At 35.0% G+C, this 16,124-nt stretch overlaps 1 protein-coding gene and 1 pseudogene across 2 annotated transcripts in view; both read right to left on the bottom strand.

The window, feature by feature from the left end:
• TTC21B (tetratricopeptide repeat domain 21B) overlaps positions 1-16,124 on the bottom strand; it is a 94,364-nt gene that overhangs the window by 66,224 nt on the left and 12,016 nt on the right. For both annotated transcript variants that reach the window (XM_006153579.3, XM_006153580.3), the window contains exons 4-8: positions 13,438-13,604; positions 10,382-10,507; positions 6,496-6,653; positions 3,054-3,138; positions 1,431-1,529 (exon numbers count right to left, since the gene is read on the bottom strand). In XM_006153579.3, the coding sequence (XP_006153641.1) occupies positions 1,431-1,529; positions 3,054-3,138; positions 6,496-6,653; positions 10,382-10,507; positions 13,438-13,604 (635 nt within the window). The remainder of the gene's footprint in view (positions 1-1,430; positions 1,530-3,053; positions 3,139-6,495; positions 6,654-10,381; positions 10,508-13,437; positions 13,605-16,124) is intronic.
• LOC102489921 (ESF1 homolog) overlaps positions 14,376-16,124 on the bottom strand; it is a 4,295-nt pseudogene continuing 2,546 nt past the window's right edge.

The raw sequence follows: 16,124 nt of genomic DNA, 5'->3' as shown, positions 1-16,124 counted from the left end.
TCCAGTGAGCTCATGAGCCCTGTAGCAAAATTTTCTGGGGAAAAAATATCAAATTATTTCATGATTGTTCTACATACTAGACATGAAAATGGTTGTTTTAAGAATATTATGTATGTGTTTATATACATAATAAATACACATATACACACACATATTTAATCAAAACTAGGGCTAAGATTCTTTTCCACTAAAGACAAGCTGTACCTCCAGTGAGAATACTGTAACAGATCATGCCTTAAAATCTTGAAACAAACATCAAAAATATTTCAAGACATGGCAATGCCATTAGACTAAGTATATAACTTTTCATGAAAACAATTTTTTCTGAGTAAAATACTTAAATTTAAATGTTTTATAAATAATTTGAATAAATTTAAATAATTTTAATAAGCTTCTTTAAGAACTAATCAAAATACCATGTCTGGTAAATTAAAAAGGTCATCCTCTCCTCAATCCAAACTCTATAATGGCAGGGATTTTTCTTCCTCTAAATTTCAATCTGATGATCTTTATTTTTACACAGAATCCAGTTTACTTATGCCATTTAACATTTCATGTAATTTATTTTTTCTTTCAACTTTGTTTGCTAATCATGTCACTTAAGTACATATAGCTTTTTCCTCATTTTTTGCTAGTTTAATTAACTTTTTTTTTTTTAGAGAGAGGTTTGTGCTATAGGGCATGTGCACTTTCTGGAGGGACAGAGAGAGAAAGACAGAAAGTGAGAAATCACCCCCTAGGGGGATGGCCACACTGCAATCCCTTCTCCTCCATTCTTTCAAGATTTTATGCACAAACACATACGCCTGATGTGAGTTTTAAGCCACAGGATCTGGGACTTGAACCACAGTCGACTACGTGGGAGTCCAGTGACATAATCATTATACCCTTTACTGGTCTCTACTTAACATATCAATTCTCTCATTCCTTTCATTAATTTTGTAATTCTTGCCTATTTCTTTTTTTTTTATTCCATTAATGATTACCTTCTATTTAGTAGGTTCTTATGATTAAAACACTTTACTACTATAAAAACAAAGATAAACATTTCTCTTACCAAAATTAATGCACACTTTAAAACTTTTTAAAATACTTTTTAAAAGCAAAACAAAAACAAAGGACCACTCTGGCCATAAATCCTATGCTCTGATCAAAATAAGCCAGTTTCTATCCTTTTTGCAAAAGGGCACTCCCTTATTTAAAGACTCAATGAGTGTCATTTTCTCCACGGAGATTTCTAGACAGCTTCTTCTCTCTGGAAACCACACCTTCTTTCTCTTAATAGCCTTTCTGAGTAACTTGTCACATACTTAAACACATATCATGTTTTCACTCTAGGCCATATGTTTTTCAGTGCCTCAATCTTTCGGACTGATTTCATACTCTTCACTGTAAGTAAAAGAGTTTGGGCACACAGTCGGTGTGCTTACAGTTCTGGTGAAGGCTAAGGTCACTTTACAGAAAAGTTGAGCATTCTGTGGTTCCATGGCATCCAAAGCATTTCTGAGGAGTTCTAGCTTGGAGGTGGCCTAAAACATAAGTAATCAGTATTAATTTTAAAACTTAATAAGAAAAAATAACAATACACACACATATATACTGTGACAAATATTTAAAAAGACCTTTACTTTCAAAGGTCTTCTTCCTTTCCTGACACTGGAAACTTCTAAGTTGTAAGATACATTTTTAAAAAAAATTCTTTTTTTAAAAACCTCTCAATAAAAAACTCTTTTTTTTTTAGTTTTCTTTTTTTTTTTTTAATTTAACTGTATTTATTTATTTATTTTAATTTGACCAGATAGGAACAGAGCAAGAGTGAAAGCGAGAGAGAAGGTGAGAAAACAAGCCACCAGGTCCAGGACTTGAACCATGTCGGCCATGTGGGAGTCCAGCACCCTTAACCACCATGCCACCTGCCAGCCCCATGATATATTAAACATTCTTATAAGGGCTAGTAGGTGGTATGGTGGTTAAGGCCCAGGATTCTCACAGAGCCAACAACATTTCAAGTCCTAGGCCTGGTGGCCTGCTTTTTCTCTCTCCCTTTTCCTCATTTTCTTTCTCTGGTGAGTGCACATGCTCTATAGCAAATTGAAAAATAATAAATAAAATGAAATAAATAATTCTTTAAACAAATTTTATAAAAGGCTCAACAATTATAAAGAATTCTTAAGTTTTAGAATATGTTTCTTTAATATACGTTATTGATGGAAACCATTGGGTAGGAAAAAAATAACTGTGATATTCAATTTACTGTACATGCTAAGCTCCTGGTAATAATTAACCCATGATACAAATGGGATATGAATGATAACATACTTACAAATGATATGAGATCAGCACTTGAACTACCTTTGTAGACTGGTTTATATTTTAAATGCTTTCTTGAATAGGAAAATAATCAAAGCATTTAGTATATGCAACTCCAATGCTTTGAAAGTTTAATGAAGATTTGCCCCTACTAAGTCTCCTAGTATTTATTGAAGCACTTATTTGGCACAATCACATTAATCAATTTAAGTATGCTAAACACAATGTTAGTCCACTCCTGGTTATACTTTTTGTGTCAGACTGGCTTTTGTCAATCCACAGTCCAGTATAAAGCTATTGTGTTCACTACTGCAGAAACAGAAGTATTAATAAATTGTAAGAACAACTGAATTTCATTCTAAGCCTATTCAACCTACAAAAATTACCAAATTATAAAAATACTATCAATTATATTTTACATTGGCACTTTTTCATATCTAGAATTACTGGTTATCTTAATCATATATATTATATAATACAGAGATTTTGCATAGAAAACCACATATACTGTAGCAAATGATTTAAGGATTTTCCAGAGTTAATTTTAACAATAATTTTTTTATTTACTAGTTGATTTAAGAAGCTAATCTCTTTGTTCAGGTGTTTTCTAGCCATCAACTGAAACTGTCAGGACATGCATTATAAAAGACTTCAAGACTGCAATGTATGTGCATGTGCATGCATATGTGTGTAACAAAATACATTTTTAACACTGTCAACCTAAATACTACAACACCACTTACCTTCTCTATATCCCCCTCTCTACACAAATAGTAAAGAGCCAGCATTCTTAGTGCTTCGACATTTTGATGATCCTGGAGCAGTAACCTGCAGAAAACATTTCAATTAGTGTCAAAATACACTTACATGTTTTCTTTTACTAAAGGATTTGAAAAATTGGCTTGCTGGTCCAATTTACATTATGAAAATTATCAACTTTATTATTTAAATTTTTAAAAATGTCTCTGGAATTTCCTTTCTAATATGTTTTCACAGATGTGAATAAACTGTAACAGTCTCATTAAATCCCATGGCAATCCTAAATAAAGTATTAACTAAACATACAGAATAGTTGATTAAAAGAATAATTCATCTTTGCCAGGCTGATTTACTATAAAAATTCTAGGAATGCAAAGATAGGTCAAATATTTTTAAAAATTTAATTATGTTATTTACAACATTTTGGTTTTTATCTGATAAAAACAAATTAGAAAATACTACAGAAAAATATTCTATTAACAATAAAAATTGAAACTAAAAAAGAAAGTGAAACACAAAATAAGAAATGTACAAAAGCTATAAAAATTCCTATTCAACTTTACATCTTAAAAATGAACTGAATAAAAAGGTAACACACTAGGCTTTTTATCTTGGATGATGTGATACAATGAATTATCGGTCCCTGAATCTGTGCATTCTGCAATGTAATTAAATAGTTCCCTCTACAATAGCCAGAGTGTACTTCACTACTCCTTGACTGGGGACTTGAACAATTTTCCTGGATTGTCAGTGGGATGTAGCCGGAGTAACGGGGTGCAAAGCCTAGATTTCAGAGGCACTGCTTATTTTTGCCCATCATCTTGCATTTCTTCTATGCCCATGAGAAGAGATTTCTCTGGGTAGCCGCTGCTTTTTGGCTTGAGCCCACGGAAAAATGCTCTTGGACAAGAGCAGAGCCCCAACTCCAGTGAGGTGCCACCCCATCCAGGTGAATCTGAAAGTTGAAGCAGAGCTCTAGCTAACTCTGGCTGAAATCAGTAACTCCTAGAAGACCCACACAAATGTAAGGAATCAATATTTTATCATAAGCCCTGAGATTTGTGGTTGTTTGTTATACACCAATAGCTGCCTGCTATAGTAATGCTCAGTTTTGTCAAAAAAATTTTCCCAAATAACCTATAGATTTGATGCAATTCAAACCAAAATTTTCTAAGATTTCTTTTTTAACTTGTAATTCTGACAATCAATGACAAACAAACAAACAAACAAATAAAAACGAGCTAATACACCTATCAAGAAAGAAACAATATGATGGAGAATATACCCCGAGATAATAAAATCCATTAGAAATTTTTAAAAAAATACGGCTATAAAAAAAAAAAAAAACATGTCTAGGGACAGCAGATGATGTAATGGTTATGTTGCTGGACTCCCACATGGCCAACTGTAGTTTGAGTCCGGGATCCAATGGCTTGAAACTCATGCCGGGTGCATGTGTGTGCATGCCCAAAATCCAGAGAGGAGAATGGAGAAGAAGGATGTTGTGGCGAGGCCATCCCCCTGGGTGGGTGGGGGGGTGATTTCTCACTTTCTGTCTCTCTTTCTGTCCAGTGAGCATGTGATGTCTGCTATAGCAAAAATCTCTGTCTTAAAAAAAAAGAAAAAGTCTAGGTAGGTCCAGATAGTGTACAGAAGAAAAATAATCGCTTCTAGTCTATTAAAATATGCTCAATTTCAACAGAATTTAAAAAAAAAGGAAAATAAAAATAAGCTACCTTTCTTAATCTATTGGATTAGTAAAAAAAACAAAAATGAACACAGAACTGGTGAGGACAGAAGGAGCAGCCATTCAATTGACTTGGGCAGGAATCCAAACCAGTATAATGTACTAGGAGAGTAACATCGCACGATTTCAAGTGCAGCGATTAATCTGTATCTTCAGTTCTATTCTCTTATTTGCTCTTATTGGCTAGGTGGTTAGACAACAGTTCCCAGGCGTCTTTGCAGTTAGAGTGGCCACTGTGAGAAACACTGCAGTATACCATTATCTCGACATTCTCTCTACTTCTACTAGTGGAATACCCATGCCAAAAGGTCTGAGGCGATGGCGGAAGTGAGAGATTGGAAGAGATCAGGTTCCTTAATAACAATGGGGAAGAAAAATGCTCAAACACTCATCTAAAACAGTTGCATGCGGGAAAAGAAACTGTATCATGTTGAACCATTATATGTTTAGGTGGAATATTGGCTTAGCCCACCCTAATAAGTACAATTATCTTTGATTTAGTAATCCCCCATTTGAAAAAAAAAAAACCTTTAAAGATAAATAAATGTATACATATAAATAATATATTTATCCACAGACACACATACAAATATATGTACATGTATGTATATATGTATGTGCACATATACACATATATGCATATACATACAGAGACATATAAATATATGTAAATATACATATGTGTGTTTCTATACAATTCAGATTATTGCACGGCTCTTCTCAAAACCCTCCAATGACTTCACACTTCAGAAGAAAAACCAAAATCTTCACAATGGTCAAGAAGATCTCCACACCCTGGTACCCACTCCCTCCTACCCTTCATCCCTGACTTCACTGCCTTCTCATTGCTCTTCGTCTTTTTCACTCCTTAAACTTTTATGACGTGAGCTTCTGCCTGAGGGTCTTTACACCTGCTTTTCCTTCTTTCTGAAGTCTTCTCCGGATTCCTTCATGGCTTACTCTTACTTGTTCAGGTCTTTTTCAAATGCTGCGTTCTCAAGGAGGCCTTTCCTGACCACCCCATTAAATTGAACCCTCGACACTCCCTGTTTCACTTTCCTATTTTTTCTTTATAGATCTTATAACTTTCTAACTTCCTGTATCATTTATTTATTTGTTCTGCTTAACATAAGCTTGAACATAAGCTCACTTGAACATAAGCCTCTTCAGTACAGCGATATTTATTTGTCAAAAATAATGTCTGTCTTAGAACAGTTATTCAAATATACATGTATCAATAAATTCAGCTTTTAAAGCGAAATAATTTTAAATGTTTCCTCAAGTCTAAACAGTTTGGGAAAATAAAAAAATAAATAAAACTTACAAATACTTTTTCTCTCAAGATAATAACCAGATCATGGGAATAAGCAGTTAGCGTAATGGCTATGTCGCTGGACTCCCACGTAGTCGACCACGGTTCGCCTTCCGAACCCAGTGGCTTAAAACTCACGCCGGGCGCGTGTGCATGCGTGCCCAAGATCCCAAGAGGAGAATGGAGGAGAAGGGATTGTGGCGTGACCATCCCCCCTGGGGGGTGATTTCTCGCTTTCTGTCTCTATGTCTCTCTCTGTCTGTCTGGCGAGCGCACACGCCCTGTAGCAAAAACCTCTCCAATAAAAAAAAAAAAAAGATAATAACTAAATCCAAAGAGATTTATGTTATCTTTTTCTTTACTTAACCTTTGTGCTGTCTCAACTGTCTGGTCCCAATCTTGCAAGGCCAGTTGTAATTTCATTTTCTTTACAAAAGCAGGAAGAAAGCTTGGAAAGTTTACAATAATTTGGTTCACAGTATCCAGGGCAGCTGAATAATTTTGACGCATCTCAAGACATTGTGCCTAATGGGTGGAAAAAAAGTAAGATTGAAATTCTGATCTTACATAGAGAGGTTCTCAACCCAGAATAGGAAGAATTCCAGTGTTAATATTTTCTGACATTTCTAAAAAAAGCAGTTATCACTTTAATAATGAGATTAAAAACAAGATCTTCTTTAACTTTTTTTGGAGGTGTTTTTGCTATATAGTGCATGTACTTGCCAGAAAGACAGAGAGACAGAGAGTCAGAAAGTTAGAAATCACCCCTCAAGGGGATGGCCATGCAGCAATCCCTTCTCATCTAGTCTCCTCTCAGAATCTTGGGCATACACATACACACGCCCAGCATGAGTTTAAGCCACCGGTCCAGGACTCGAACCATGGTTGACTGCAGGGGAGTCCAGTGACATAGCCATTACACCAACTGCTGGTCCCAGATTTTTTAAAAATCAAAACAGCATTTTTAAATATCACAGAACAGTACAAATAATTTATAAAAGTGACTTAGTTTTAACATCCACTTTTAGGCCTAGCCCTGTAAAGCAGTGGTTAACTGCCATGCATTGAAAGCCAGATTCCCATATGGCCAACGGCAGTTTGAATCCTGGTCCCACCCAGCAGCTTGAAAAACATGCAGGGAGCATATACCTTAGTGCTCAAATCCTGACAACAGAGAAATAAGTATTGTAGTGTGACCACACCCCACTGTGAGGTTGCTTTCTCTTTGAAGATTGCACACGCTCTGGCAATTTTTAAAAAGTCTACATTCGAGTATCTGAAGTATGGGGCCAGCAGGTGGCATGGTAGTTAAAACACTGGACTCCTACATGGCCGACCACGGTTTGAGTCCTGGAAATGGTGGCTTGAAAATCACACTAGGCCTGTGTGCATGTGTGTCCAAAATTCTAGGAAGAGAATGAAGAAGAGATTGCAGCATGACCATCCCTCTTGATTTCTCACTTTCTCTCCCATCGTCACTCTCAGATAAGCACATATGCCCTAAAGTGAAAACAACAACAAAAACCCCCCTAAAGTATGATTAAAGGATAAAACATTTAAAAGATATTTTTAGAAAGGCTGTAAAATATAGAATGCTTCTATTTAGAATATTAAAAATTACCATTTCAGGATAAAGTATTTCCAAGATATTTTCAAGTAGCATCTAACAAGTAGAAAATGTTAGAGATTTCATGTTTTCTTAAAAATCACTTTCAGATTGGGCGAGCATGTGGTGTGGTGGTTAAAGCACCGGACTCCCATAAGGCCAGCTGTGTTTGAGTCCCAGACTGGGAAGCTTGAAATTCATGCTGGGCGCATGTGCATGCATGTGTGTCGAAAGTCCCAAGAGGAGAATAGAAAAGAAATTTTGGCATGGCTATCTCCCTAGGGTAATGATTTCTCATATTTCCTCTCTCTGTCTTTCTTTTTCTGTACAGTGAGTGCATGCTCTATGACCAAAAAAGAAAAAAAAATTACTTTCATATTAAAGAGGATTTATTTATTTATTTTTGCTACAGGGTGCATGTGCTTGCTAAAGAAAGAGAAAGTGAGGAATCACACTCTGAGGGAAATTCCTTGCCAAAATCCCTTTTCCTCCAGTGTCTTCTTGGGATTTTGGCCCACAAGCAGATGCACCTGTGATTTTCAACCCTCCAGGTCTGGGACTCGAACTGTCCAGCTAGCCATAAGGGATCTAGTGCCTTAACCTTCACGCCACCTGCTGGCCCTAAAGAGGATACAATTTTAAAATACAAGCAAAGGGCAAACAACTTCCTCTACTTCAACATTTCCACTTCTAGCAATTCTCTTAGGAAATCATTAGCGATCGCAAAGAGTTTGTGAATGATATTTATGGCAGAATTGTTTGTTTATGATACAAAACAACCCCAAATGTCTATGAAGTAGTTAAATTACAGCACATCTATTTAATAAAATTTTAGGTAGTCATTAACATGTTTATATTATGTTTATGTAACATGCTTATGTATATGTGGATCTACACTTAGAAATATGATTATATGTGACACCATATGTAATCATCCAACAGGTTATTTCTAGTAGCGATACTCGATTTCTCATTCAGAAGTTTTTATTTTTATTTTCTGAAAAATTTTTACAATGTCCTTGTATTACTTTCTTAGTCAAACATAAAAGCTATGAAGAGTGAGTACATTAATAACAGATAATGAGGCACTTTTATCACTTATCACTTTTTAAAAATTTGCTTCTGGACTGCTTTTAGGAATAAATTTAGTCCTGGTATGTCTCAGTTAAAAATGAACACTGGGTCTTAATATAGCAGGTACTGCAAAGTGACAATATCGTACTACAAAGGTTTTAGGTGTGTCCTATCCCAATACTCTTACTTAGACCATCACCTTCTATGAGAATGTGACGTATATTAAACTAAACTAACTTTGCTGTGTATTTGGTTCACATGATTACTAGGCAGAATTAGATTAATGTAACTCTTCGGCTGAATTTACTGGAAAATAAATAATTGACTGGAATGGGTCTGCTAAGGTTCGATTATTTTTGTCCCCTCCAAAACTCATATTGAAACTTAATCAAATGGTGTTGAGAGGTAGGGAATAATGGGAGGTGTTTGGCACATGAGGGCTCTGCCCTTATGAATGAATTAATGCCACTATAAAAGGACTTGTGGAAATGGGCTTCTTCTCTTCTGCTCTGCTGCCACTATTCCTCCTATTTAACAACGCAGCATTCAAGGTTCCATCTTACAAGCAGACAGTGCTCTTACCAAACCTGCCCTGCACATTAATCTTGAATTTCCCAGTCTCCTGAGAAATAAATTTCTGACTTTTATAAACTAACCAGGTGTAGGGCCAAGCAAGTTTCATGGTGGTTAAAGTGGCTGGATCCCACAAGGACAACTGTGAGATTTAGAGTCCTGGACTCAGGAGTTAATAAAACACACAAGGCACAGTGTATGTGTGCCCAAAATCCCAAGTAGAGAATGGAGAAGGTCATCCACCTGGGGGTACTTTTTCTCTTTCTTTCTGTCTTCGGCAAGCACATGCACCTTACAGCAAATTAAAACACAAACATAAATAAATAAATAACCCAGTCTAAGGTTCTCTATCATAGCAGCACAAAATGGACTATATCAGAGTAAGAATTTAAACTAATCTTGATCATTAGAGGAAAAAGATAAATCTCTCCTAGTTTCCTACCCTCCTCATTAGCCCTACCTATGGGATTCTCAATTCACTTCGCTTTAAGAAATAGAGGAAAAAGTCTACATTAAACTTTACTTTTTCTGACACCTTACTGAAAACTGCAAGTTCATTTCCCAGCTCTCCTTCTCACACTTATCCTGTTTCATTTATTTTTCCATTGCATTTATCACCTTCTAATATATGACAGGACTTCAACAACTGCACAGAAAAACTGAATTAAATTTAAAAATTGAATTATTTTGCTCAGGGTATCTCGAGTATCTTAAGTGATGCCTCACTTATATCAGACACACAAAAAGTGTTTGTTGAAGAAAGAATGAGTGAACTAACAACAAGAATAAAACTGACCCAGGATTCTGAAACTTCGGTAGGAAATACAGTTTTCTAGTTTACTCTTCATCCTCTTACCCAAATGCAATTCCCTCTTTCAATTGAGAGCTGACAACAGTATCATGAAAAGTATCATCTTTTGAGCTTCTTGGTTTCGGGCAGTTTCAAATATATTATGACTAAATTCTGAAATTTGCCATATTTATCCTAAATCCAACTCACCTTACCCAGAAGAGCAAAAATATCATTTCCATCTTGCAATCCTTCTTCAAAGTACCTTAGTGCCTTTTTAGTGTAAGATGATTCTTTCCCTCTTGTAATATCAAGCCATGCTCTCAAAACCTGTCCCTGTAAAATAAATAACTCTAATTCATGTGAAGGTTTTTCAAAGGCATCCAAACAATGTTAACAAAAGAGGCAAGTCCAATGACATTTTTTGGCAATTATTGACATAAAAGACTTTATCAAATAATGTTATGAACAATAAAATTCTATGCAATGAAAGACTTTGGAGCTCTTGCTAGCCTAAGTCTTGGAAACTACACAATGAATTTTAGTCTTGGAGCAGGCAGCAGATGGTGTAGCAGTTACGCTGCTGGAATCCACACGGCTATCTGAGGTTTGAGTCCTGGACCCGGTGGCCTTATACTAATGCTGGGTGTATGTGCATGTGTGCCCAAGATCCCAGGAGGAGTATGGAAGAGAAGGAATTGTGGTGTGGCCATCTCCCCTGAAGTGTGTGTGTGGGGGGGATTTCTCACTTTCCCTCTCACTGTCTCTGTCTCTCTCTCTCTCAGCAAGTGGACATGTCCTAAGTCAAAAACTCCTTAAAAAAAAAAAAGATTACTGATGGGTTCAATATTAAGAAGCTTATAAAATATTTCATTAGTGCTAAAGACAACATTCTCCTCTGAGATTTTGCTTGTAAATTATTATTAATAATTGTTAAACATGTAATTCAACATTGAAAGAAAAATGTGTTGTCTCTTTCTAGGCAAACAGTCCAAATGAATTAAGATATAAAAATAAGACATGCTGCTTCACATGTATTAAAGATTCAGATAATTTGGCAACCATCTATAATTAGTCTACTGAATTTCAAATGAAAGGATAAATGGTCTGAGAAATTAAAAAAAAAAAAAAGAAGCCATGGATGTTTATTTTACAAATATTAGTAGGGCCAATGTGTTGTAAGATATGTAAGGTTGGAAATACGATGAAAATAATACTTTCCTCTCTTTTTTTTAAAGTCCCCCCCCCCTCCTTAGGGCACATGCACTTAATGGAGACAGACAGAAAAGGAGAGAGGGTAAGTGAGAAATCACCCTCCATGGGAATGATTATACCACAGTCCTTTCTCCTTTGGTCGCCTCTCTGGATTTTGGGCTTGCACACACTTCAAGAGTGCTTTAATGGGACTCAAACTGTGGTTGACCATGTGGGAATCCAACACCTTAACCATGACACCAGCTGCTGGCCCCCGTTATTTTCCTCTTTAAGCTCAAATAAAAAAAAATGTGAAATGTGCTCTCCTATTAAACAAATTTGTAATATAATTCTTAAGTTTATAAACTTTTGACCAAGATTATATTTCACTCACTGTGTTTCACCTGAAAATACTGATAAAAATCTTAACAAATGCTACTTTAGCTCATTGGATCAGTATCACTATTTGAATGACTTTAACAACTGTCTCTGTGTGGCTGACTCCCAACCTGTATCTCTAGTCCAAAACCTCTTCTAAAGCTTTTCCTCATGTTTTTCAAAAGCTCATCTGTAGGGCCAGCAGGTGACATGGCTGACCTTGGTTCGAGTCCTGGAACTGGTGGTGGCTTGCTTTCTCACTTTCTCTCTGCTCTGTTCTTCTCTGGTCAAATTAAATGAATAAATAAAGTTAAATAAAATAACTATTTCTTTTTTTTTAAAGAAAGCTCATCTGCTAGCTCCATCTTCCTATTCTGCTAGCACCTGGAATATAATATGTCTCAAAACAAATACGTCAACTCTCTCTAAGACAAGCTTATCATCCTAATTTATTTTCTATTCATGTTAACTGGTTTTTGAATTATCCAGGCTTAAAACCTTGGAGACATCTCAGATACGTGACATCTCATTAATTTCCTTTACTACTTATTTTCTATTAGCAAGTCTTTTGATATTTAAAAAATTTCAACTTTGTACTCACTGTGGAATATTTTAGTGTAGTCCTTCAAGTCCTTCTGCTGGTAAATACAACCTGCCCACCATCCCCTAATACTCTAATTTCTACCCAGCCAGTTAATCCTACAATCCAGTGTTAAAAGTAATCTTCTGGATTTGCACTTTACTACTACCATATTAGTGATTTAAAAAATTGTCAATAGCCAGTCACATTAGATACAAGTAACTGTACCTCACAGTTAAGATCTATTTGTCCCATTGGATCTCTCTAAGCTTCTCTACCACCCTTTCATCTGTGTATACTATGTTCCCATCAAATGTGAGGATCTTGCTGTCCCCAGAATCAACATGCCTCACTTTTATCTATTGTCTCTTATATGGGAATATCTACTTCTCTTTTCCATTAATCTTCATGTGTTGAAACTACATCCCATCTTGCAGGTTTTGGCTCAAATGCTAATTCCTTCAAAAATTTCTTTCTCATTTTTCTAACACTTACAGACATGATCTCTCCTTAACTTAAAATAGTGCTTAATAAATTACTGCATTGTTGGAAAGGTCCTGACACATTTTTCTATGCAAAAAACAGAACTTTTCTGACAGCCCAATAAATAAGTAACAACTGTTAACTATTACTTTTCCCATGCTTTAATGACATTCTTATACCATTTATGATTATTCTCACACTATTAGTTTAGTATCTATTTTATGACACTTCTAGGTAATTAACTCATAAAAGTAAAGTTCATAAATTCCTTATCTTTGTGTTATCAATAATAGAAATAATAGTATCTTATATACAGAACTATTGAATTAGGAAAACAAGAGGGAATGAAGGAAATAAATAAGGAGGAAAAGAAGGAAGAGGAAGAAGGAAAATAAAAGGAGAGAAGGAACCAGCACCTTTTCATGAGTTGGTAGCAACAAAAACAAATAAACAAACAAACAAAAAACTTAGAGAATTCCTATTTCTTAATAACAACAAATATTAAAATAAAGCTGTTATTCATAAAGTAGGAACAGAATGGACAATAAGAAACAACTAAACAAGTACCACTGAATACATAAATAACATAAGCTTCTCAGTGTTATTATTTCCAAATAAGACAAAGACTTACCTCTTTATTACCCTCTGATATTTTTATCACTCTGTCAACATATTCTCTTGCCTTATCGTGGCGACCAATGTGCCATAAAAACAAGCCTGCATGATATAAGGCTTTCAGACCAGCTCCTTTACGCTGCTCCTTCATTCGGGCATCTGATTCCAGAATAGCTTCTCTATCTGGGAGAAGGAAATGGTATTAAATTAAAATCAAATATACATCAAGTGTTTCTAATAGGTCAGATTAACAGGGCACAGAATTTAGTTGTTCTTTCTATAGGAACGCCATCTAATAGAAATAAAATGCAAGCTATATATGGATTCTAAAATTTTCTAGTAAGCCCCATCAAATAAATGAAAAGAAACAAAAAATTATTTTTAATAATGTATTTATAGCTCAATATATTTAAAATATCATTTAAATGCATAATTGATGCAAAATTGATAAGATACTCTGCATTCTTTGTTAATAAATAATTGAAATGTGGTACATACTTTACATTTATAGCACGTCTCAATGAAGATGCTACCTTTTCTTCAGATATAATTGTTTTGTACTTAGGTTTCATAAAATTTATAGTTGAAAGCAGATTTATAAACTCAAATTGTTTCAAATATAAATTTTCTAATAACTGAATCATGGACTAGTTTAAATTTAAAATGTAAACTAATTAGAATTGAAAAAACTTAAAATGCAGTTCCTCAGTCAAACTAACCACATTTCAACTACTCAAAAGCCACATGAAGTTAATGATCACTGTAATGCATAGTAGAGGCAGATAGCTTGAGTCCTTCTCAATATGGATGCTAGTGTTTGCTCATAAAGTTCATAAACATCTCTAGTGGATTCTAAAATAATACAATTATGAGGGGCAGGTCCAAAGCTAGTACTCAAATTACCTGTCAAATCAAATTCCAGATGAAACAATTCAGATTATCGTCACAGGCCAGTGAAAATGTATTAATAGTTTAATTATTACTTATTAATACATACTTTAATAATTAGCATTCAACTGCCCCCTTAAATAGATGGCTTCTTGCTATGGGTTGCTGCAAAAAAAAGTGCAGTTTGGGACTATGAATTTTAAGTTATTATAAATAGCTTTAAATATATCTTTATTAATGCACATGGGAACCATTCCAACGAATATTTTGCCAATGAAAAATAAGTTTGTTTATTCCTATACTGTAAAAATCTGTGCTTTGGGATTCGATGGACTCTTGGAAAGCATCTTCTGCATTCTGCTGGCTGTGGGACATTTTTCCTACAAAAAGTTGTCAACATGCTTGAAGAAGTGGCAGGTGGCTGGCAACAGGTCAGGTGAACATGGAGAATGAGTAAAACTTTGTAGTCTGATTCATTCAACTTATTTTTTCTTTAATAAAAATATTTTCTATTTTATTTACAAATTAATTTCATAAACAAACTGTAATAAACATGACCAAATAACAAAGAAAGTTCTTGACCATCTTTTATGGGCAACAAAATAAATTATTTCGATAGCTATGAAATCTTTTTCTTGCTTTCACAGTAATGTATTGCTTACAAATACTTTTACTGTCTTTAATGAACATTTTAAGAGTAGTGTTCTAGTTTTACACAAAATTATAAACAGTCTTGTAAAAACCTATTTTAGAGTAACTTTCTACTAACAGAAATTGAGCCCATAAAATATAAAAATTTTATAAATCATGTAATCCAAGTAATTAAACTTAATTATAATTATTCTATGGAAATTTATAGTACAAATCTGTCAGTTACCCACAATTAGGTACAACAATTATTTATGAAGAAAAATGTTACGATGGTCATTGTAAGATTTATTCCATATCTGAAAGGTAGCCTTGTTCCCAATAAATAATTCTTCTACTGTTTTTGTATACTTCTGGGGGAACAGATTCTGAATCCAAACAGAAATAATATCCAGTTATTTGACTTTCTGTTTCTTTCTTCTTGAAACCATTCTGTTTTATTTTTATAGATTTAATCAGCATTGACAAGGCAGGATTAATGGACTTCTTTTGTGATTCTTTCTGAATCTCACTTTCTTTTTTCTTTATTGCCAGAGGACGTTCTTGCTCTTTCTGTTCTCTTTTCCAAGATATCACCTCAAGAATTTTTGCCATAGCTTTTGTCTTCTTGAAATTGGGATCTGAGGGATCCAAATTGAACAAGTAGAAAGTATACATTGCCTGAAACCGTGCATCATTAACATTTACTCAAAGTCATCTTCCGAGGGAACCAGCAGTTAGCGTAATGGCTATGTCGCTGGACTCCCACGTAGTCGACTGCAGTTCGCGTCCCGGGCCCGGTGGCTTAAAACTCACGCCGGGTGCGTGTGCATGCGTGCCCAAGATCCCGAGAGGAGGATGGAGGAGAAGGGATTGCGGCGTGACCATCCCCCCTGGGGGGTGATTTCTCGCTTTCTGTCTCTCTCTCTCTCTCTGTCTGTCTGGCGAGCACACACGCCTTATAGCGAAAATCTCTCCAAAAAAAAGTCATCTTCAGATAATTCCTTCTTTTTCACAAGCTGCTTTTTCTTCAGTTTCAGTTTCTATTTCAGTTTCTTCTCCTGAAGCTATTTCATCATTTACATGTTTTATTGATTTTCTCTTTATACCTATTTTTTTAACTTCCTTTTTTTTTTTTTGAGAGGTTTTTCCTATATAGGGTAGGTCCCGTTACCCAAAAAACAGACA

The sequence above is a fragment of the Tupaia chinensis genome, unplaced genomic scaffold (assembly GCF_000334495.1).
Source record: "Tupaia chinensis unplaced genomic scaffold, TupChi_1.0 Scaffold000381_1, whole genome shotgun sequence".
Taxonomy (NCBI): domain Eukaryota; kingdom Metazoa; phylum Chordata; class Mammalia; order Scandentia; family Tupaiidae; genus Tupaia; species Tupaia belangeri.
Note: the sequence above shows the minus strand (reverse complement) of the source record. Positions and strands in the feature narration are given on the sequence as shown.